At 48.9% G+C, this 16,466-nt stretch overlaps 1 protein-coding gene across 1 annotated transcript in view; it reads right to left on the bottom strand.

Annotated features, from left to right (window-relative positions):
* The window catches only part of MYO1D (myosin ID), a 124,168-nt gene that overhangs the window by 100,593 nt on the left and 7,109 nt on the right, over positions 1-16,466 (bottom strand). Inside the window, exons 8-14 of the mRNA XM_031063629.1 lie at positions 16,098-16,301; positions 14,790-14,935; positions 14,595-14,709; positions 13,787-13,957; positions 9,116-9,186; positions 6,833-6,907; positions 5,325-5,457 (exon numbers count right to left, since the gene is read on the bottom strand). Coding sequence (XP_030919489.1) covers positions 5,325-5,457; positions 6,833-6,907; positions 9,116-9,186; positions 13,787-13,957; positions 14,595-14,709; positions 14,790-14,935; positions 16,098-16,301 — 915 coding nt within the window. The remainder of the gene's footprint in view (positions 1-5,324; positions 5,458-6,832; positions 6,908-9,115; positions 9,187-13,786; positions 13,958-14,594; positions 14,710-14,789; positions 14,936-16,097; positions 16,302-16,466) is intronic.

Genomic DNA, 16,466 nt, shown 5'->3' with positions numbered 1-16,466 from the left:
CCTACACAGACAGGAGATCATCCATCAGTGCAATTACAGTGTAATTAAAGCCTCTCAGAAACGACAGCTCCTGGAGTAAATTCTAAAGTAGATTATTCCATGCTTCCAAATCCCCAAGCCCCAGCTCTTCAGGGGGATAATTATGCAGCTCCCATTCTTGCTGTCAGACAACTGCAGTTTGTAAAGGGAAGAACTGAAATGCAGAGACACAAAGGCCCCAGCTTTGAAAGCTCTTTGGATGTCTAATTGCAGCTGATTTTATTTTTTTTTCCATCAAGCTGAGCGACTTTTAGATTTTTAAGTGTTAAAAAGAAACCAAACCAGTTTTAAGCCATTGCACTCTAACTCTTTCTTGAGGGGTTTCTTTTCTGTACTTTATAGCTCCTTACATGAGAGAAGGGATGGGACAGACAGACAAATTTGTGCTGGATATGTCCAGTCAGTCACAATGATGACATTATCACTTAGCAGAGGTGAAGCCTGTCAGCCTGGATAGCAGAGGGGAGAGATGGAAGGAAGAGTCACAAAAGGAGTTACACAGGAGGAGGAGGAAAAAAAGAAAAGAAATAAGGAGGAGATACATGTTCAAAGAGTCACCAGAGAAGATTGTCAGTCACAGCTGGGGCAGCCACAGGGCTTCCTGTGTCAGGATTTACAACACAGCCACCCAAAATAATCCACCACACAGCAAAGGGCTTGGGCAGTAAAACGTGTTCTTGAGAAATGGCACACAGCAACTGGAAAAGCCAGTTTTTAAGTGGTTTGGTTTTGGAAAAAACATAGTACTTTTTCCCACCTACAGGAAGCTTTTGCCTAAAAGATTCTGGAAATCTGGAGGATTTCAGTAGCATTGAGATAGCAGTGCTGATAAGCATAATTTAAACTCAGCGTGCTCCAAAACCAGATTTCGTGGAGTCACAGAATTGTTCAGGCTGGAAAAGCCCTCTGAGATCATCAAATCCAGCGGATCCCAGCACTGCCAAGGCCACCACTGCCCCCTGTCCCCAAGTGCCACATCCACATGGCTTTTAAATCCCTCAGGGATGGGGAGTCCATCACTGCCCTGGGCAGCTGTGCCATTGCCTGAGCACCTTCTCCACTAATAAATTTTCCCCAATGTCCATCCTGAGCTGCCCTGGCCCAGCCTGAGGCCGTTCCCTCTGCCCAGCCTGAGGCCGTTTGTTCCCAGACCGACCCCCCCCGGCTGTCCCCTCCTGGCAGGAGCTGTGCAGAGCCACAAGGGCCCCCTGAGCCTCCTTTGCTCCAGGCTGAGCCCCTTCCCAGCTCCCTCAGCCCCTCCTGGGGCTCCAGACCCTTCCCCAGCTCCGTTCCCTGGCCCTGGACACCCCCAGCCCCTCAGTGTCCTTGTTCTGGGAGCCCCAAAGCTGCCCCCAGGATTGGAGGTGTGGCATTTCCAGCCACATTTTCAGTGTTTCCATATGGACTTGTGTTTGCAGAAGCTGAAATTAAAACCAGCTTTGAGAACAGCTCCTGCACTGTCAACAACACCAGTGCCATGGCACTGACCCTAGGGAAGCTCCTGAGACATCCCAGTGACCTCAACACCTGCCCCTCCCCTCAGGGACTGCAGAGCTCTGCTGCACCACCAAAAGTCAGGTTTAAACCAGAATAGCAACAAAAGAGAATTTTAAAGTTTGTTATTTTAAATAGGAGAGAAGTTAAATAACTTTAGGGCTGCAGCTACTGGAGACTTTGATATTCTGGTGGTGCTGAGCTGATGGTTGAACTCGATGATCTTCATTAAATGTCTTTTCCAGACATAACAATTCTAAAATCCCAAGATTATTGTTATTCAGATTGGCACTTTTGGAGACTATTCCTCCAAAGGAGGGTTTAAAGATACTCCTGCTACAGCAAGAGCCCTGCAGCTTTCCAGGGAGGCCAAACATGAATATCAATAAAGAGGAGCTCTTGGGCTGCCATCCTGTTGAGGAGTACAGAAACTGAGCATATAAATGTGCTCTGAAGGAGTTTTCAGAGAATCACGAGGCAGAGCAGCCCAGGTGAGACAAGGAGCACTGAATGCACTGGGCACACCAGGAAATGTCAAGAAACCGTCAGCTCAAGCTGCACAAAACTCAAGCCTGTCTGCAACTTGTTTGAGAAACAGCTGAGAATGACATGAACTGGTGTTACCTCCCCTAAGGAATTTGATTCCTCTGACATCCCCAGACCTCAGCAGTTTGTGCAACCCTGTGTTCAGAGCTGTTTCCATCAGCTGTGACCACAGGCTTCCCAAAAAAGTCCTGCAGGGTCCAAGCCACAATCAAGACACACAGAGAGTGTCACTGTTGATTCCCCACTAGTGCAGCTTCAGTGCCAAATTCAGCACAGGAAAAATGAGTAACAGCCCCAGAAAGGAAGAGAGCACCTGGAACTGCAGGGATGGGGTACCCAAAACAGAGAGTGCCCTCACCAGCAGTGCTTCCAGCCCAGCAGAAGGAAGAACCAAGTGTCCAGACTGACAGAGACTGAGGCAGAGCATCCAGCTCTTTGTGCATCACCAGCATCTTGCTGGCATGGCCTGAATACCCAATTATTGACTTGCTAATGATATGTACATGTCATTAACTGTCCCAAAAGTCACCTCACAGAGATGCTCAGGGCAGAGCAGCCAGACAGAAGCTGTCTGCACTCTGAATTACTGCCTGAAGCACACAAAGGTTGTGTTCAGGGGTTTTATTTAAGGAACCTCCCCAAAATTTAGACCCTTTAAAGTGACACCAGCCTGGCTGCAGGATGGGTCTCACCAACACAACTCCCTGACAGGAGGGGACAGCCAGGGGGTCAGGCTCTGCTGCCAGGGGACAGGAGAGGGAACAGCCTCAGGCTGGGCCAGGGGAGGTTCAGTTTGGATATTGGGAAAATTTCTTCATGGAAAGGGTTGTCAAGCCCTGGAAGAGGCTGCCCAGGGCAGTGCTGGAGTCCCCATTCCTGCAAGTGTTCAGAAAAGGTGTGGATGTGCCCCTTGAGGGGTCAGTGGTGGCCTTGGCCGTGCTGGGGATAAGCTGGACTCAGTCCCAGGGGGCTTTTCCAGCCTGAACAATTCTGTGACTCCATCAAATCTGGTCTTGGAGCACAATGAGTTTAAATTATGCTTATCAGCACTGGTATCTCAAAGCTAATGAAATCTTCTTGTCTCCATTGATATTCAACTGAAAATCACAAAAACATCAAAAGCTTCAATGCAAGTTTCTCACTGAAAGTTTAGGGCAGGTAAAGAAAGGGAAAAGACTATGCTGAGACTCACACAGGAACCTCCCAGTGAATTTGACTTGGAAACAGCTCCTGCTTGTGCCTACCCCTGGAAAGGCTGGTAATTATGATGGAGATAGTGATGATAAATGGATTGAAGTAAATTAATTCCACCCAAGCCAGGCAGCCTTCAGTGAGCAATGCTGGCACCCACTGATTCAAGATGGATAAGGTGGGATTTAAACTCTCCATGCCCTGCTGGGAGCTGCAGGGATTGTTCAAACCACCACAGTGCACAGCATTCTCTGAACTATTCTATTTTTACACCTACCAGGTGGCCTGGAATAATTTTTCCAATAAACAAGGAAAGGAAGTTTTTCCATGGATGCCTGCTGAAATTGCCTGCTCCCAGCTCCCTGCTGTGGCCTGATCACAGCCTTCCCCTCAACACCCCCAGGGATTCTTGCTGTCCTGAGCCCCTCCTGGGCTGCCTCAGGCTCCCCACACTGGGCACAAGTGTCCATGGCCACTCTGTAGGACCAGACCAGCAATAACAGCACCAAGGAGAAACTTTTCCTTCCACAAGTGCTCCTCTCCCTGAGCTCCTGGCAGCTCCTGACACCTGTACCAGATTCAGGGCAGGGCCAGCCAGCAGATTATTTGGAAGATCAGATCAGTTTTGACTCCTTAGAAAACAGAGTAAAGTCTGTCCCCATGCCCAGCAGGGTCACAGCCACCTTCCAGCTCTGGCAGTTCATGATTTGCCACCCAGGAAAGCTCCTCTCTGCCTCCACAGGCACTCTCTCAATATTGACTGCTGGTGCCTATTTTAGCAAGGCCTGGCCTTGGGCTGGGCTCACAGGGGCATCTTCTCAGGAGCTCTGAGGCAAAACATTCTGGGGGGAGCCATGGGGCTCCATTACCCACTGCAGCCCAGCTGGCACCTCCAGGCAGCTTTGGTGGGTCTCAGATCCTCCTGCAGAGCTCATATTGAACCCACTGCACTGCAGGAACACCAAAACACAGAATCATGGAATCACAGAATATCCTTTGTTGGGAGGACCCCCAGAGATCATCCAGTCAAACTCCTGGCTCTGCACAATCCCACCCCTGGCAGCATTGTCCAGCTGCTCCTGGGCTGGGACCATTCCCTGGGGAGCCTGGGCAGTGCCCATAAATCAGGTGTGATTTCATGGCCTAACCCTGGGCACAAGAAGTGAGGGCAGCTCTCTCTGCCTGTGCTCAGCCAGCACTGGGTGCTGTGCTCTGACCCATCTCCTTTGCTCCCACAGCCCCCAAGAAGTCACTCAGAGCACTCATTGCTTAATTATCCTGAATGTGGACACACCCCAGCACCCTGGGCTCTCTGTTCATCTCCTGTGGGCTGTGCCCCAGTGCCAGGAGCCCAGCAAGGCCACCCAGCTCCAGCAACACCCCAGTACTGCCCAGGAATCTCAGCTCAGCTCCCAGGGCTGCTCCAACAGCCCCTCCTGAGCATCCCCTTCCCCACCTTCCATCACTCAGTGTGGTGCTTGCCCAAGCAAAGCCTTCTACCATCAAACTGAAATATGGGCTGAAATAAAAGCTTTCCCTCCTCACCTCTGGCATGGCAAAGAGGAGGAAAGAAGGAACTCACACAGGTCTGTATTGCATTCCCACTGGCATGGGAAGCCAGAGAGACTCTCTGCAACATGAACAGCATCCTCTGGGCCCTCTGCCCAAAGAGCTTTGCTAATTATAACAACAACAATGAAAGTTTAGGACAGGTAAAGAAAGGGAAAGGACTACACTGAGACTCACACAGGAACCTCCCAGTGAAGGTTCCATTTGACTTGGAACCACAACCCTAAGGCAGACTGGCTTTCCTACAAGTGGAAGATGCACTGGTCATGGAGGAACCAAAAATCCACCTTCTTCATGGAGGATGGAGGTGACCTTCCCTCCAGACCTGCCCAGCCAAAGCCTGTTTGGCACAGACAAGGCTGCTCTGCCTTTAATGAGCTTAGCACCTGATGGATGGCAGTGAGGGGAAGGTGGGAATCTCTCCAAGGAGAAGCCACACTCCTCTCATCAGAAGCCAGAGTCAATTTTGAAACAGGAATCTTTACCTTCAGTGTCAGGTTGTCCACCAGGGCAATCATGGAGTTCTTGAACAGAGTAGCTGCTGTCAGAGGTCTCTTGGTGACCTCAGTGATGCTCAGTTTTCCTTCAGGCCACATCATCTTCAACACAGGGTTGGAGCTACAAGAGAATCTCTTTAATTCCACTGCACTGACAATCCAACAGTTGGTTTTACCCAGACCCACTGCTGCTTCCAACTCACAAGGTGAGACCCCTGGGCAAAACATTTCATGCTCTTAAGAGCAAGTTCAAGTTTACAACTGAACATTCTGGAAAAACAACAAGCACATTCTCCCTTCAGATCAGGATGTGCAGGAATAGGACAGAGAAAATCCCACAGAGTGATCCATCAAAGGCAGGAGCTGCCTCACTGCCACAACAGAAAGAATTTAATCAACACAAAGGAGAGGGAGACCCACACCACCCTCCCTTAGAACTGTCACTTGTGTTCAAGCTGCATTTCTGCACCTCTCTTGATATATAAAGTAATTTATACACTTTGGCCTGTATTTCTGAAGGGTTCAGGGTGAGGTAAACTGGCCCTGATGGATAGCAAGAGTTCAGGAACAAAGAGAAATTGAGCACATTTACAGCAATCTAATGGCCAATCTGTCCCAGGCTTTAATGTGCTGGAAGTGGTGTTTGGGAACAGGATTTTCCAGAGACTTCACAGAAAACAGACTAAATTGGATAAAACCACACAGCAAATACTTTGCAAGGTTTCTGGTCAATGGGAAGTGTTGAAAACAGGAACAGTGGGACTGCTCAGGGGAGCACAGCCAGTCAGCCCAAAGGGCTGCAGACCAATTTAACATCTGTACAGGTAAACAGAGCCCACCACTGCAGGCTGTTTGTGCCCACTGTCCTCTGAGCAGAGCCCCTGAAAGATGCAGATACAAAATGAGGACATGAAGAAAAACAGTTCCACGGGGACTTCCACCCACATTCTGACAGGATTGCAAATCTGCTTCTCAAGGCAACTTTTGCTTGCCCAACACGTGACCTTATGGTTTGCACTTCTCACATCACTGCAGACATGAAAGGATTCACACCTATCTCCTCATTTCTTTCAAAAAATGGTGCTTTAGGTGGGGCTGAGGATTTCTGTTGTTGACCAGAGCCCCCCAGCATCTTCAGCACTGATTACAGACAGAGCAGTGATGGTAAATCTGCAATGGGTTAATGACAAATCAGGCAGCACAAGCAAGCTCTGCACTGTCTTGATTGCACAATCAGTTGGTTTCAAAAAAAAAAACAACCCACTTTAAATTCTGTTCAATTAAAGGCTGCATCAGAACAGAAACATGTACAGAATAAGGACTTTAACCTGAAAAATCCAACTAACAGTCTCTGGGTCATGGGAGATGTACAAAGATCAAATCCCAAAGCAATGTGTTTATTCACACACACTGAAAACCTGAGTCTCTGATAGCATCACTCCACAAAAAAGGATTCTGACAAATCAGATTAAAATTCACCTCATTAAAATTCTTACCTGTTGTACATGAGGCGTTTGAAGTCTTGAAATAAAGTGTCCTTGTTTTTATCAATGAATCCAGTGACAGAGTAACTAAAAAATAAAGGAAAACCAGAGTTAATTGCAAAGTAGCAAAGTCCTTCTGTGAGCTGCTGGTAGCTGTGGAATCAGGATCCCTGCACTCCTACAGACACAGCAGAGGCTAAACCAGCCCTGCTCCCAGCCTGTCCTAATGCTGCAGGAGCAGAGGGTGAGACCTGGATCCTTGAGCCCAGCTCCCACCTCCAGCACAGGAACAGCACACCTGGCTTCAGAGAGCTCCTGGAACAGCACACCTGGCCTCAGAGAGCTCCTGGAACAGCACATCTGGCTTCAGAGAGCTCCTGGAGCAGCACACCTGGCTTCAGAGAGCTCCTGGAGCACAGGAACAGCACACCTGGCTTCAGAGAGCTCCTGGAGCAGCACACCTGGCCTCAGAGAGCTCCTGGAGCTGTGCAGGTGCTGGCTGAGACACCTCACAGCACCTGGGCAGAGGGCAGATGGCCCAAATTCAGGAGTTACACTCAGGATTCTGTCTCCAAACTGAGTTTGTGTGTTTGTGTTATATCCTAGAGAAATTCATGTTTATTTTTCAATCTGTGCAGTCTGCCTCTCTCTCAGCAGAGAGCCTGAGTTCCTGAGCAGACACCTGGCCTCAGAGAGCTCCTGGAGCTGTGCAGGTGCTGGCTGAGACACCTCACAGCACCTGGGCAGGGGGTAGAAGGCCCAAATTCAGGAGTTACACTCAGGATTCTGTCTCCAAACTGAGTTTGTGTTATATCCTAGAGAAATTCATGTTTATTTTTCAATTTGTGCAGTCTGCCTCTCTCTCAGCAGAGAGCCTGAGTTCCTGAGCAGCCTCTGAGCAGTGACTGGGAGCTGCCCTGGAAATCAGCACACACAGAAACACACACACTTTAAATTCCTTCCTTCCTCTGTTCCCACAGGAACACCACTGGAGGAGGTCACTGTTCCAGGGTTTCATCTCTTCTCCAGGTCTCAAGGCAGGCAGTGCTGTGTCCTCACAGAAAAGGTCCAAAGTCTCCCGTTCAGTGACTCCCATGCAGATGTCTCCTGAGCTCCAGATCCCACCCTGGGAAGCTGCACCCAACCTACAGACTCTGAGATCAACCCACAACCTGAAAATCCCTGTATGGAGCCATCCTCAAATCACAGAGTCATGCAATAGGACCTTTCAAATGGCATCCAGTGCCACCCCTGCCACGGCAGGGACACCTTCCACTGTCCCAGGCTGCTCCAAGCCCCGTCCAACCTGGCCTTGGGCACTGCCAGGGATGCAGGAGCAGCCCCTGTGCCAGGGCCTGCCCACCCTCAAGTCTTAGGGCTCCATGTAAGATCTGGGCCTGAACTATCTGTGATTCTTTCCACATTTCAGTTTTCTTTTACCCCATTTGTCAGCCACTGGCAGTTCAGAAGGTTCAGCCACTAAGACAGCACCTTGTATTTTCTCCTCCAAAACCCCCTGAATCAGAGATGTCTGTCAGGAACTGCTCAGCAAAGACTCCAGAAGATAACCTGCTTGTGCTGTATGGGATCCAGTCTGATCACATTGGTTGTCCTTGGAAATTAAAGGTAAAATTCATCCCAAGGTAAAAGAAATCATAAATTCTTCTTTCAGTAACTCCCTTTCTTCTGACATGGGAAGTTACACAAATCCTAAACCATTAAATTATTCCAGTGATATTCCATACAACAGCTTTCCCAGCCAATGGTTTCTACCATGTGCATCCTTCACTTCCACTCTACCTTCCCAGTGCTGTCTCCTCCTGCACTTGTTCCTGCAGGCTCCAGGCAAACACTTCCCAACCCTCCTGCCCTGATCCCTCCTGCAGGTTATCTCTCCCCTGGGCTCCCAGCCTGCTCCAACTGATTGGAGAATTTAAAGCCAGAGTTACATAATCACACTAAACAGATGTCTAAACCAGACTTTATTAGCTCAGTGTAGTTTTCTTGCATAAACACTGCTGCCTTTTTTCCCTTTTTCTTCCCCTGGAGCACGGCTCTCCCCTCACCCCCATCCCTCACTCTCCTTTTGTTTCACTCCAAGTACAAATTCCCACTCTGTAGAGCAAGGCACCAGCAGAAGATTTAATTGATAAGCAAGTGCTGCACTCTGTAATTGTGTGTGACAGCTATTCTGGCTTGCACCAGAAGCAGCAGTAAATCAGAATATTGTGCCACTTCAGAGCTGCTGGGAAGACAAAAATAAAATGTGCAGTTTTATTTCAGAAGGAAACTCACATCACATCCCCAGCGTAGTGCTTGATCCGGAAATCTCTGTCAAACTCCAGCGTTTTGTCTGTGGCACAAAGCTGAAACAAATTCACATACATTAAAATACCACCCATGGATTGATATTAAAACACCAGCCCTGCATTTACAAGCTCCATGGAAGAGCAACCTGCCTTCAAAATAGCACTGGGAGCTACAGGAATCCCACTTTCTATGTGCAGATGTGAAAGCCACTGCTGAAAAATGTCTTCATGGATGCACTGTAAGAACATGTGCTTGTACAAATGGAGCTGCAAGAGCCTATAATTTCATGAAGAAATTAATACTGTCTCAGAAATACCATTGTGCAAAAAGAACACTCGTGCCTGTAGAGAAACATTGCACCCACGAGTTGATTTGTTACTTTTTTAAGTCTTCCTTTATGTTTTTTTTGCCATTGCAGTGTAACTCCTCTGCAGAGAAATGGGCCAACTGCTGTGACAGCAGCAAGGCTTGCTCAGTCCCAGACCCCTCTTGGTCATCTGACACCCCTCAAACAGGAAACCCCTTGCAGACTCACTGCTCCAGGCTCAAATTCCCATCCCATCCCATCCCATCCCATCCCATCCCATCCCATCCCATCCCATCCCATCCCATTCCCTCTGTACAACACAACATGTCCAGTGCCCACGTGGCAGCTGTTCAGCAGCAGTGCCTGTAACACACTCAGGAATAGCAGGAGCCAAAAAAATCCATCAGAGTTGGCTTAATTAAAAAGGGAGTATGAGATAAGAATGAGGATTTTGTTATAGGCAAAAGGAGTAGGAGATGAATTAAGTTTTTGCAGGCAGAATTTAACAGCACCAAGGGCTATGAGCAGATATCTGCTATCCACAAAAGGTCTTGGAGAAATAAAAGAGGAAATTATCATGGTTGAAATAAATGGCAGGAAGGATGATTAGGAGCAGGGAGATACACTCCAAAAATTCACCTGTGTCTAAAAACACAAAATAGATTGCCTCAAACTGCAAGAAGAGGTGAACAAAGCAGAATATATTTTACACAAAATGAATCAGAAGGAGGAGCCCAAGGAGTGGGAGTACCAAGGTCCCCAGGAAATCCAGCATGGCAGGAGCAGGGAACACCAGGAGCTGCAGAGCTGACGGATGCCCAAGGTGCAGCAGAACACAGGGAAAATGAAGAAAGGAGGCAATGCCAGGGAAACAAAGCCATTTTTCTTGCTGCAGCTTTGTTCCCAGCAGGGGCCTGGGGAGTGCCTTTTTCAGCTACCCAAACACACAGCTCAAACCAACAAGTCAATAAAAGGGGTAAATACCAAATGGCAACAGAAATGTGTCTGTGCTACCAGAGAGGGCACAGCTGGCAGCACAAGATCCTCTGAAAGCTCATCCAGCTCTGGAGAGGCTGGAAGGAGCCAGAGCAGCAATCAGGGATTTTGTTGTTTGCTGGTTTGGCTTTTTCCAAAGGAGTGATTCTGTCTAAACTTTGTGTTTCCTGGACAAAACAGTTGAAATTAGTGGAAAAAAGACCAGCGAGAACATTGATAGAGTGGATCACCTGCCTGGGTTTCTGTGAGCCCTTCCAGGAGGCTTCTCACTGACAGCTCACAGCATTCAAGGGTGAGTAAAGACAGGAGAAAGGTGTTGGAAAGATGGGAATCCTGTGGGAGCCTGCCCTGAGCCTGTGCTGTCACAGCATCTGAAATGAGCCATAATCTGAGGGCAAGGGGGAGGTCGTAGGGCTGGGTGGGAGCACTCAATCACTGAGGGCTGGCTGGGAACAGCTAAATGAGGGCAAAGCAGAGCAAATGGAACTCCCCAGCAGGGCAGGGAGTCCCACTGAGAAAGGGCAAAGTTCACAGGAACTGATGGGCCCCAAACCATCCCTTCCTCCTCAACAGGGATCTTAACAGACCTCACTCATCTCAACAAGGACATGGAGAACTGGGAGAGGCTTAAAGGGCAAAACCCATCCCGTGCTGACTGACTGCCCTGGGAGGATGAGCCAACAAACTCAGCTTCCCCAGGTAAGGAAAGAAATGTGAGAGATGATGGCAAAACACATGGAGATGATGTACTGGAAGACAAAGAGAACTGTGTTTTACCATTTAAAAACTAGGAGGTGAGAGGTGTAATCTGAAATGGAAAAGGGAGGAGGGAGGGAAACAGGGAGGAAAGAGCTCTTCACTTGAGTATCTGAGCTGTGGAATTCTTTGTTGATTTAAAAACCAAGAAGACCACACACAAACCCTGTTAAGAAGACCAGGAGGGTCCTGGGCTGCAGGTCCCTGAGGAATGGGAGCATGTCAAGTTATCAGTACACATTTGTCCTGTATTGGGCTCTCACTTGGGCATTCACCACTGTCCACTGTCTCAGGAGACACAACATCAGGTGGACTGGAATGGACCTTCTGATACTCCTCCCTTCACAATCAGTTTGTTGAGATTGATGCTCTCCACAATCTGAAGACTGAGGCATTCATGGACTGTCTGTCACTGCCCTTGACCCTTCCAAAGTATAATATCAACAGAAAATCAATGGAACTTGGAGAGGTTGAGGATACAAATGGTGATATTGGGAAGGGCCACTAGAACAGCTGGCACATCTGCACATCCAGATTAGCATTAGACAAACCCGAGGAGGACACCCCATGCTCCAGGAACACAAAATTCTGCCACAAATTCTGCTGGTGGAAGTGTTAAGCAGCATTGTCCTGGCTCGTATGGCCTTGCCCAGGACAAGGGCAGTGATTCCTCCACGCTGGCAGCTCGGAGCAGCCGGGTACACAAAGTAGGACACGACTATTTAGGGCACCACAGCCCCCCAGAGCTTCTCCACATGGAGCCTGTGTGCAGCATGCTCTGCAGGGAGCAGTGGAGCATGAACTGGGCTGAGGGATGGGAGCTGTTCCCAACACATGCACTTTAACTCTTTGGGAACAGCTCCCATCTGTGTGGAACTGTACAGGATCTGCATGGAACCACTGCAGTCTGCAAAGGCAGGGCATGAGATGGAATCAAGCCCTTTGTTTTAATCCAAGCTAGAAAAGCCTGGCTCAGAAGGTTCAGGCTTCTCACAGCAGTTCTGGGTGGGACTGAAGAAGAGCTCTGAGGTGCTGGGATGTCTGCAGAGATGGGGAGAAAAGATAATAATTATGCTGAGAGGTGTATGGGTCAATGTTTTCAAGGCTCTATTGATTTAACTAGAAATTAGCAAGCCAGGCAGATCCATCAGCCCCTCCATAAACATTATTTATAGCAGGATTGCTTGCCTCCCTCTCAGCCTGTGCAGGCAGTTTCTGACAACGCCACCTCCTGCTGAGGAACGCTGCAGCTGGCAATGCTGCCCTTTAATGTCTCCTTGCTGGGAGGGGACTCCCAAAGGCAAGGACTTGAGCAGATTTTATTTTTAAATGTTCATTTTATAGCCTCCCATAGCACCTCCTGAAATTCCATCTCCTTCTGCCACTGCACTAAAGGACCACCTGCTCCCTCTGTGGCAGGGCCTCTTCCCCTGGGCAGATGTGGGAGAAGGACAGAACAGAAACCAAACTCCTCTGTGACATCCACTGACCAGACAGCTCCAGAAACTGGACCAGTCCCCAGCACCCTGCTGCAGAGGATCCCACACTTCATCCCACCAGTACCACCACTGCAGGAAACAGTTTGTATTCAAACAGGAACCTAGGCCAGGCCCCACACTTATTTTGATGTGAGTTTTCTCAGAGTGTTTCACGTCACTGTGTGGGCACGTGAAATCTGGGTCAAAAGTGGAACCAAGCTCCCTGTCCCCCTCCCTGAGCTCAGGTGCACCTGGCAGGTGTGCATCAGCTGTGCTGCAGCAGAAGGGCACTTAAGGAAAATTATTATCTAGGAGGAAAAAGTGGTTTTGGTTTACTTTCATCCTGGCCTCTCCTCAGACAGCCCCAGCCAGATCCATTGTTTATCCCAGGCCTCCCAGAGGCAGCCTTTAGCACATATCTTACACAACCAGGCTAATTTGGTACTTCTGACCTACATAAAATATTGTGCTGGGGTGGGAGGGAGCAGGGGGGACCAGCACTCTGAGCCATACATTTTAGACAATGTTTCTGAGTAGAGACACATCAAACTGAAGGCCCTTATTTGATTACTCTGTGTGAAAGATTCTCAAATTAATCAGGCTGGTGACCATTTTGCAATCTGCTGCCAAGTGAGGAATAAATGAAGCCTTTTAATTCGCCCATTGTAGCCCAGACAAAGGCAGGCGAGGGGCCTGGGTGCTCTGAGGTGCAGAGGGAGACGAGCACGTTCTGCAGCCAATGAGGATGAAAAAAGCCCAAATCACAGCGCTGTAATAATGCAGGAGTGTGAATAATTTCACTGTCACTATGTATTAGAGCAGCCTGGGAAGAACAACACGTGGGCCGAGCCGGCGTATCGATTGGTTCCAGATGACATCATGATATGTCAAGGCACGAGCTCAGGCTCCTTTTATCCTGGAATAAAAGGGATGAGCCACTGGATGGGCTGGAGCTCCCTCTGCCGGGTTCTTCTGCGGCTGGAGCTGCTCTGAGCTCCTCATCTCACACTCAGTCGCAGTGATTCCAACCCAGCCCTCCCTAAACCCCTTTTCCTCATTTCCATTCCACCTCAGAACATGGGGAATGGACAGCAGAGGACAGCAGGGTCTGTGGGTTACCTTCCTGCTGGAGAAGTGAGCGTGCTTCCCCAGTTTGCTGTTGAGGGCCTCGAGGAACATCTCATCCGTGACTTTCCCCACGTTCATGCAGGCATCATCCAGAATGGCAATGATCCCTTTGTGCTGCTGCTCCACCAGGTCCACGATGACCTGGTTGTTGAAATAATCAATCTGCAGGAAACAAAGGACAGGGGTGTTGGTGTCCTTGGCTGCAGAAATGGGAGGGTACCAGTGCTGGCCATAGCAGCCAGTGTGACAGCGAGGAGCAATCAGCTCTGAATGTGCAGATCTCTGATTCCAGATAAAGCAGGCTGCTCTCCTGCACTGAACAACACAGAAAGTGATTTTTCAAACCCCTCAGATACCTCTCAAGATCTCTGCTGCAGAATGCTCTTTAAAATGTCTTTTACAATTCAGCTGTGTGCAGTCACCACAGTGACACTGCACATCCCGTCCTTGGCATTCTGAAGTGAGTATGAACAGGAAAAGTCAAGATTTTTACATATTACCATCAACAACTAGAAAAATCTATAAGCACTCAGCACAGAAACCCACAGTTACATGTGTGGCATCACAGAGGTGCCACAAAAGGTTTCATCTCAGACCTGGAGTCCCATATTTTCCCAAGGAGACACGTGGTGAGGCGACTGGGGAGCTTCTGCCCAGCCTGGTCCCAGCCTGGCAGGACAGCTGGCAGGGACACAGATGTCCCATCAACTGGAGCCTGCATGTGGAACAGCTTCAGGTCCAGCATTTTGCTGGTACACTGACCTCACAGCACCTCTTCCTGCCCTGCCAAAGCACTCACATGCTTCCAGGGAATTCCCTCTCGCTGGTACTCCTCCTGCTCCTGCTTTAGAACCAGCTGAATGAAGAGCTGCTGCAGCTTTTCATTGCAGTAATTAATGCAGAATTGTTCAAAGCTGCAAAAACATGAGAAGAAAAAGTGATGAGTGTTCTGGGAAAGGCAAGGCACAACACTGGGCTTTAGAAGGGGGCTCACCTGTTATTGTCAAATATCTCAAAGCCATAGATGTCCAGGACCCCAATGACTGTGTTCTTGCCATGCACTGTGGTGTCGTAGTTCTTCACCTCGATGACATCGTTGATGTGGGTCACAATCCAGCAGAAGAGACGCTCGTAAATGGCCTGCAGGAAACACAGACTGAGGGCTCCCGCCTGCACCTGCCTCAGCTCTTCCCAGGAAATTCCACACAGCTCATTCCAGGCCTCCATCAAAGCTGCAGGTCATGGTCATGAAAGTGAGCAGCTACTGACTGAAGAAAATATTCTATGGAAGTATTTATTTTCTTTCTTCCAAAACTCATTTATACCAAGTTGAAATCCCAGTGAGGTCACTGGGTGCAGCAGTTCCCTAATTTGATTCCAGTCAGCTTTTCAGCTGCCTAATAAGCACCATTCCTGAGAATTATTTAACAATAGTGAAGAGCAAGAGAGAGGTCAGACACAGAAACTCAACAACTGAACACAATGACAGGAAAATAATCCTGTTCACCTTTCACAAAGATAATGCTCTGTAGGCAGAGGTGTCTTCAAAGTCTTCATGTTCAAAATGTGCTGTGAAGCTGGGGAAAATACATTATCTCAGGAAAAGAAGTCAAGTTAATTATCAATGACCTTCATAAGTTCACCCATTCCTCCCTTATAATTTGATTTCTTATAGAGGAGGAACAATTGTCACTCCTGCCATCAGTACTCACTCTTCCTGTGGAAGGTGTCCCTGCCCATGGCAGGGGGTTGGAACAAGATGGTCCTTAAGGTCCCTTCAACCCAAACCATTCTACCATTCTTCATAAAAAATTTTTAAAATACCACTTTGTGTTTCCAACATAAATTCTAGATGTTACAATTCCACTCTCTACTCTTTGAATTTAACTGCAAAATGAAGCTGAGGATCCCATTTCACAGCACATTCCTCCCTGTAGGACACATTTGCAGATGCCAGCCCAGCCTGCAGCCCATCCCCTCCTCGGTGTGCCTGGCACTGCTGGCTGTGGGAGCTGGATCCCTGCTGGAAGGGCAGGATGGGGAGGTGCCACAGACCCCACAGAACTCAGGAGCACCAAGGTTCAGAGACAAATCTGCAGGATGTACAGCAATTGTGTATTACTGTGTAAACTGTGCTTATTGACCCACCCAGGAATCCTGCTGGGACTGAGCATGGAAAAACGTGCAGTTCTGGCAGCAGTGCCCACCTTGGGCATTGCCAGTCTTTGCTGCACACCTCAGTGCAAAGGCAAAGGCAGCAGAGATGTGTCTGTGGGTGTCACAGGAAGGGGACTGCACTCACCTTTGCAAAGGCATCCCTGCCATAGGTGGCCTCCTGCTCCGTGTGCTGTTTGTCGATGACGTCCCTGCCCGTGGCCACCGTCCGGAACAGCAGCGCCTTCTCCACCAGCTCGGCCTTGGTGGACAGGAGCTCAGCAATGACTGACACCAGCTTGCTGTTCTCGATGATGGGAGTGTCTCCATCCACGTAGAACTTCAGGTTCCCCTGCAATCAGCAGCATTTCTCCATCTGCTCTTTACTAACAGGGATCAGCACACCCCAACTCCATCCATTTTCCACCTGCTGTTCCAGGCTGGAAATCTCCTGCCACACTGGAAGGTGGGTCCTGCACATCCACACCCTCAAACCTCCAATGTCAAAGGGAGCAGC

This window comes from Geospiza fortis, unplaced genomic scaffold (genome assembly GCF_000277835.1).
Source record: "Geospiza fortis unplaced genomic scaffold, GeoFor_1.0 scaffold373, whole genome shotgun sequence".
NCBI lineage: Eukaryota > Metazoa > Chordata > Aves > Passeriformes > Thraupidae > Geospiza > Geospiza fortis.
The sequence above is the reverse complement of the archived record's forward strand: the minus strand, read 5'-3'. Positions and strand labels throughout refer to the sequence as shown.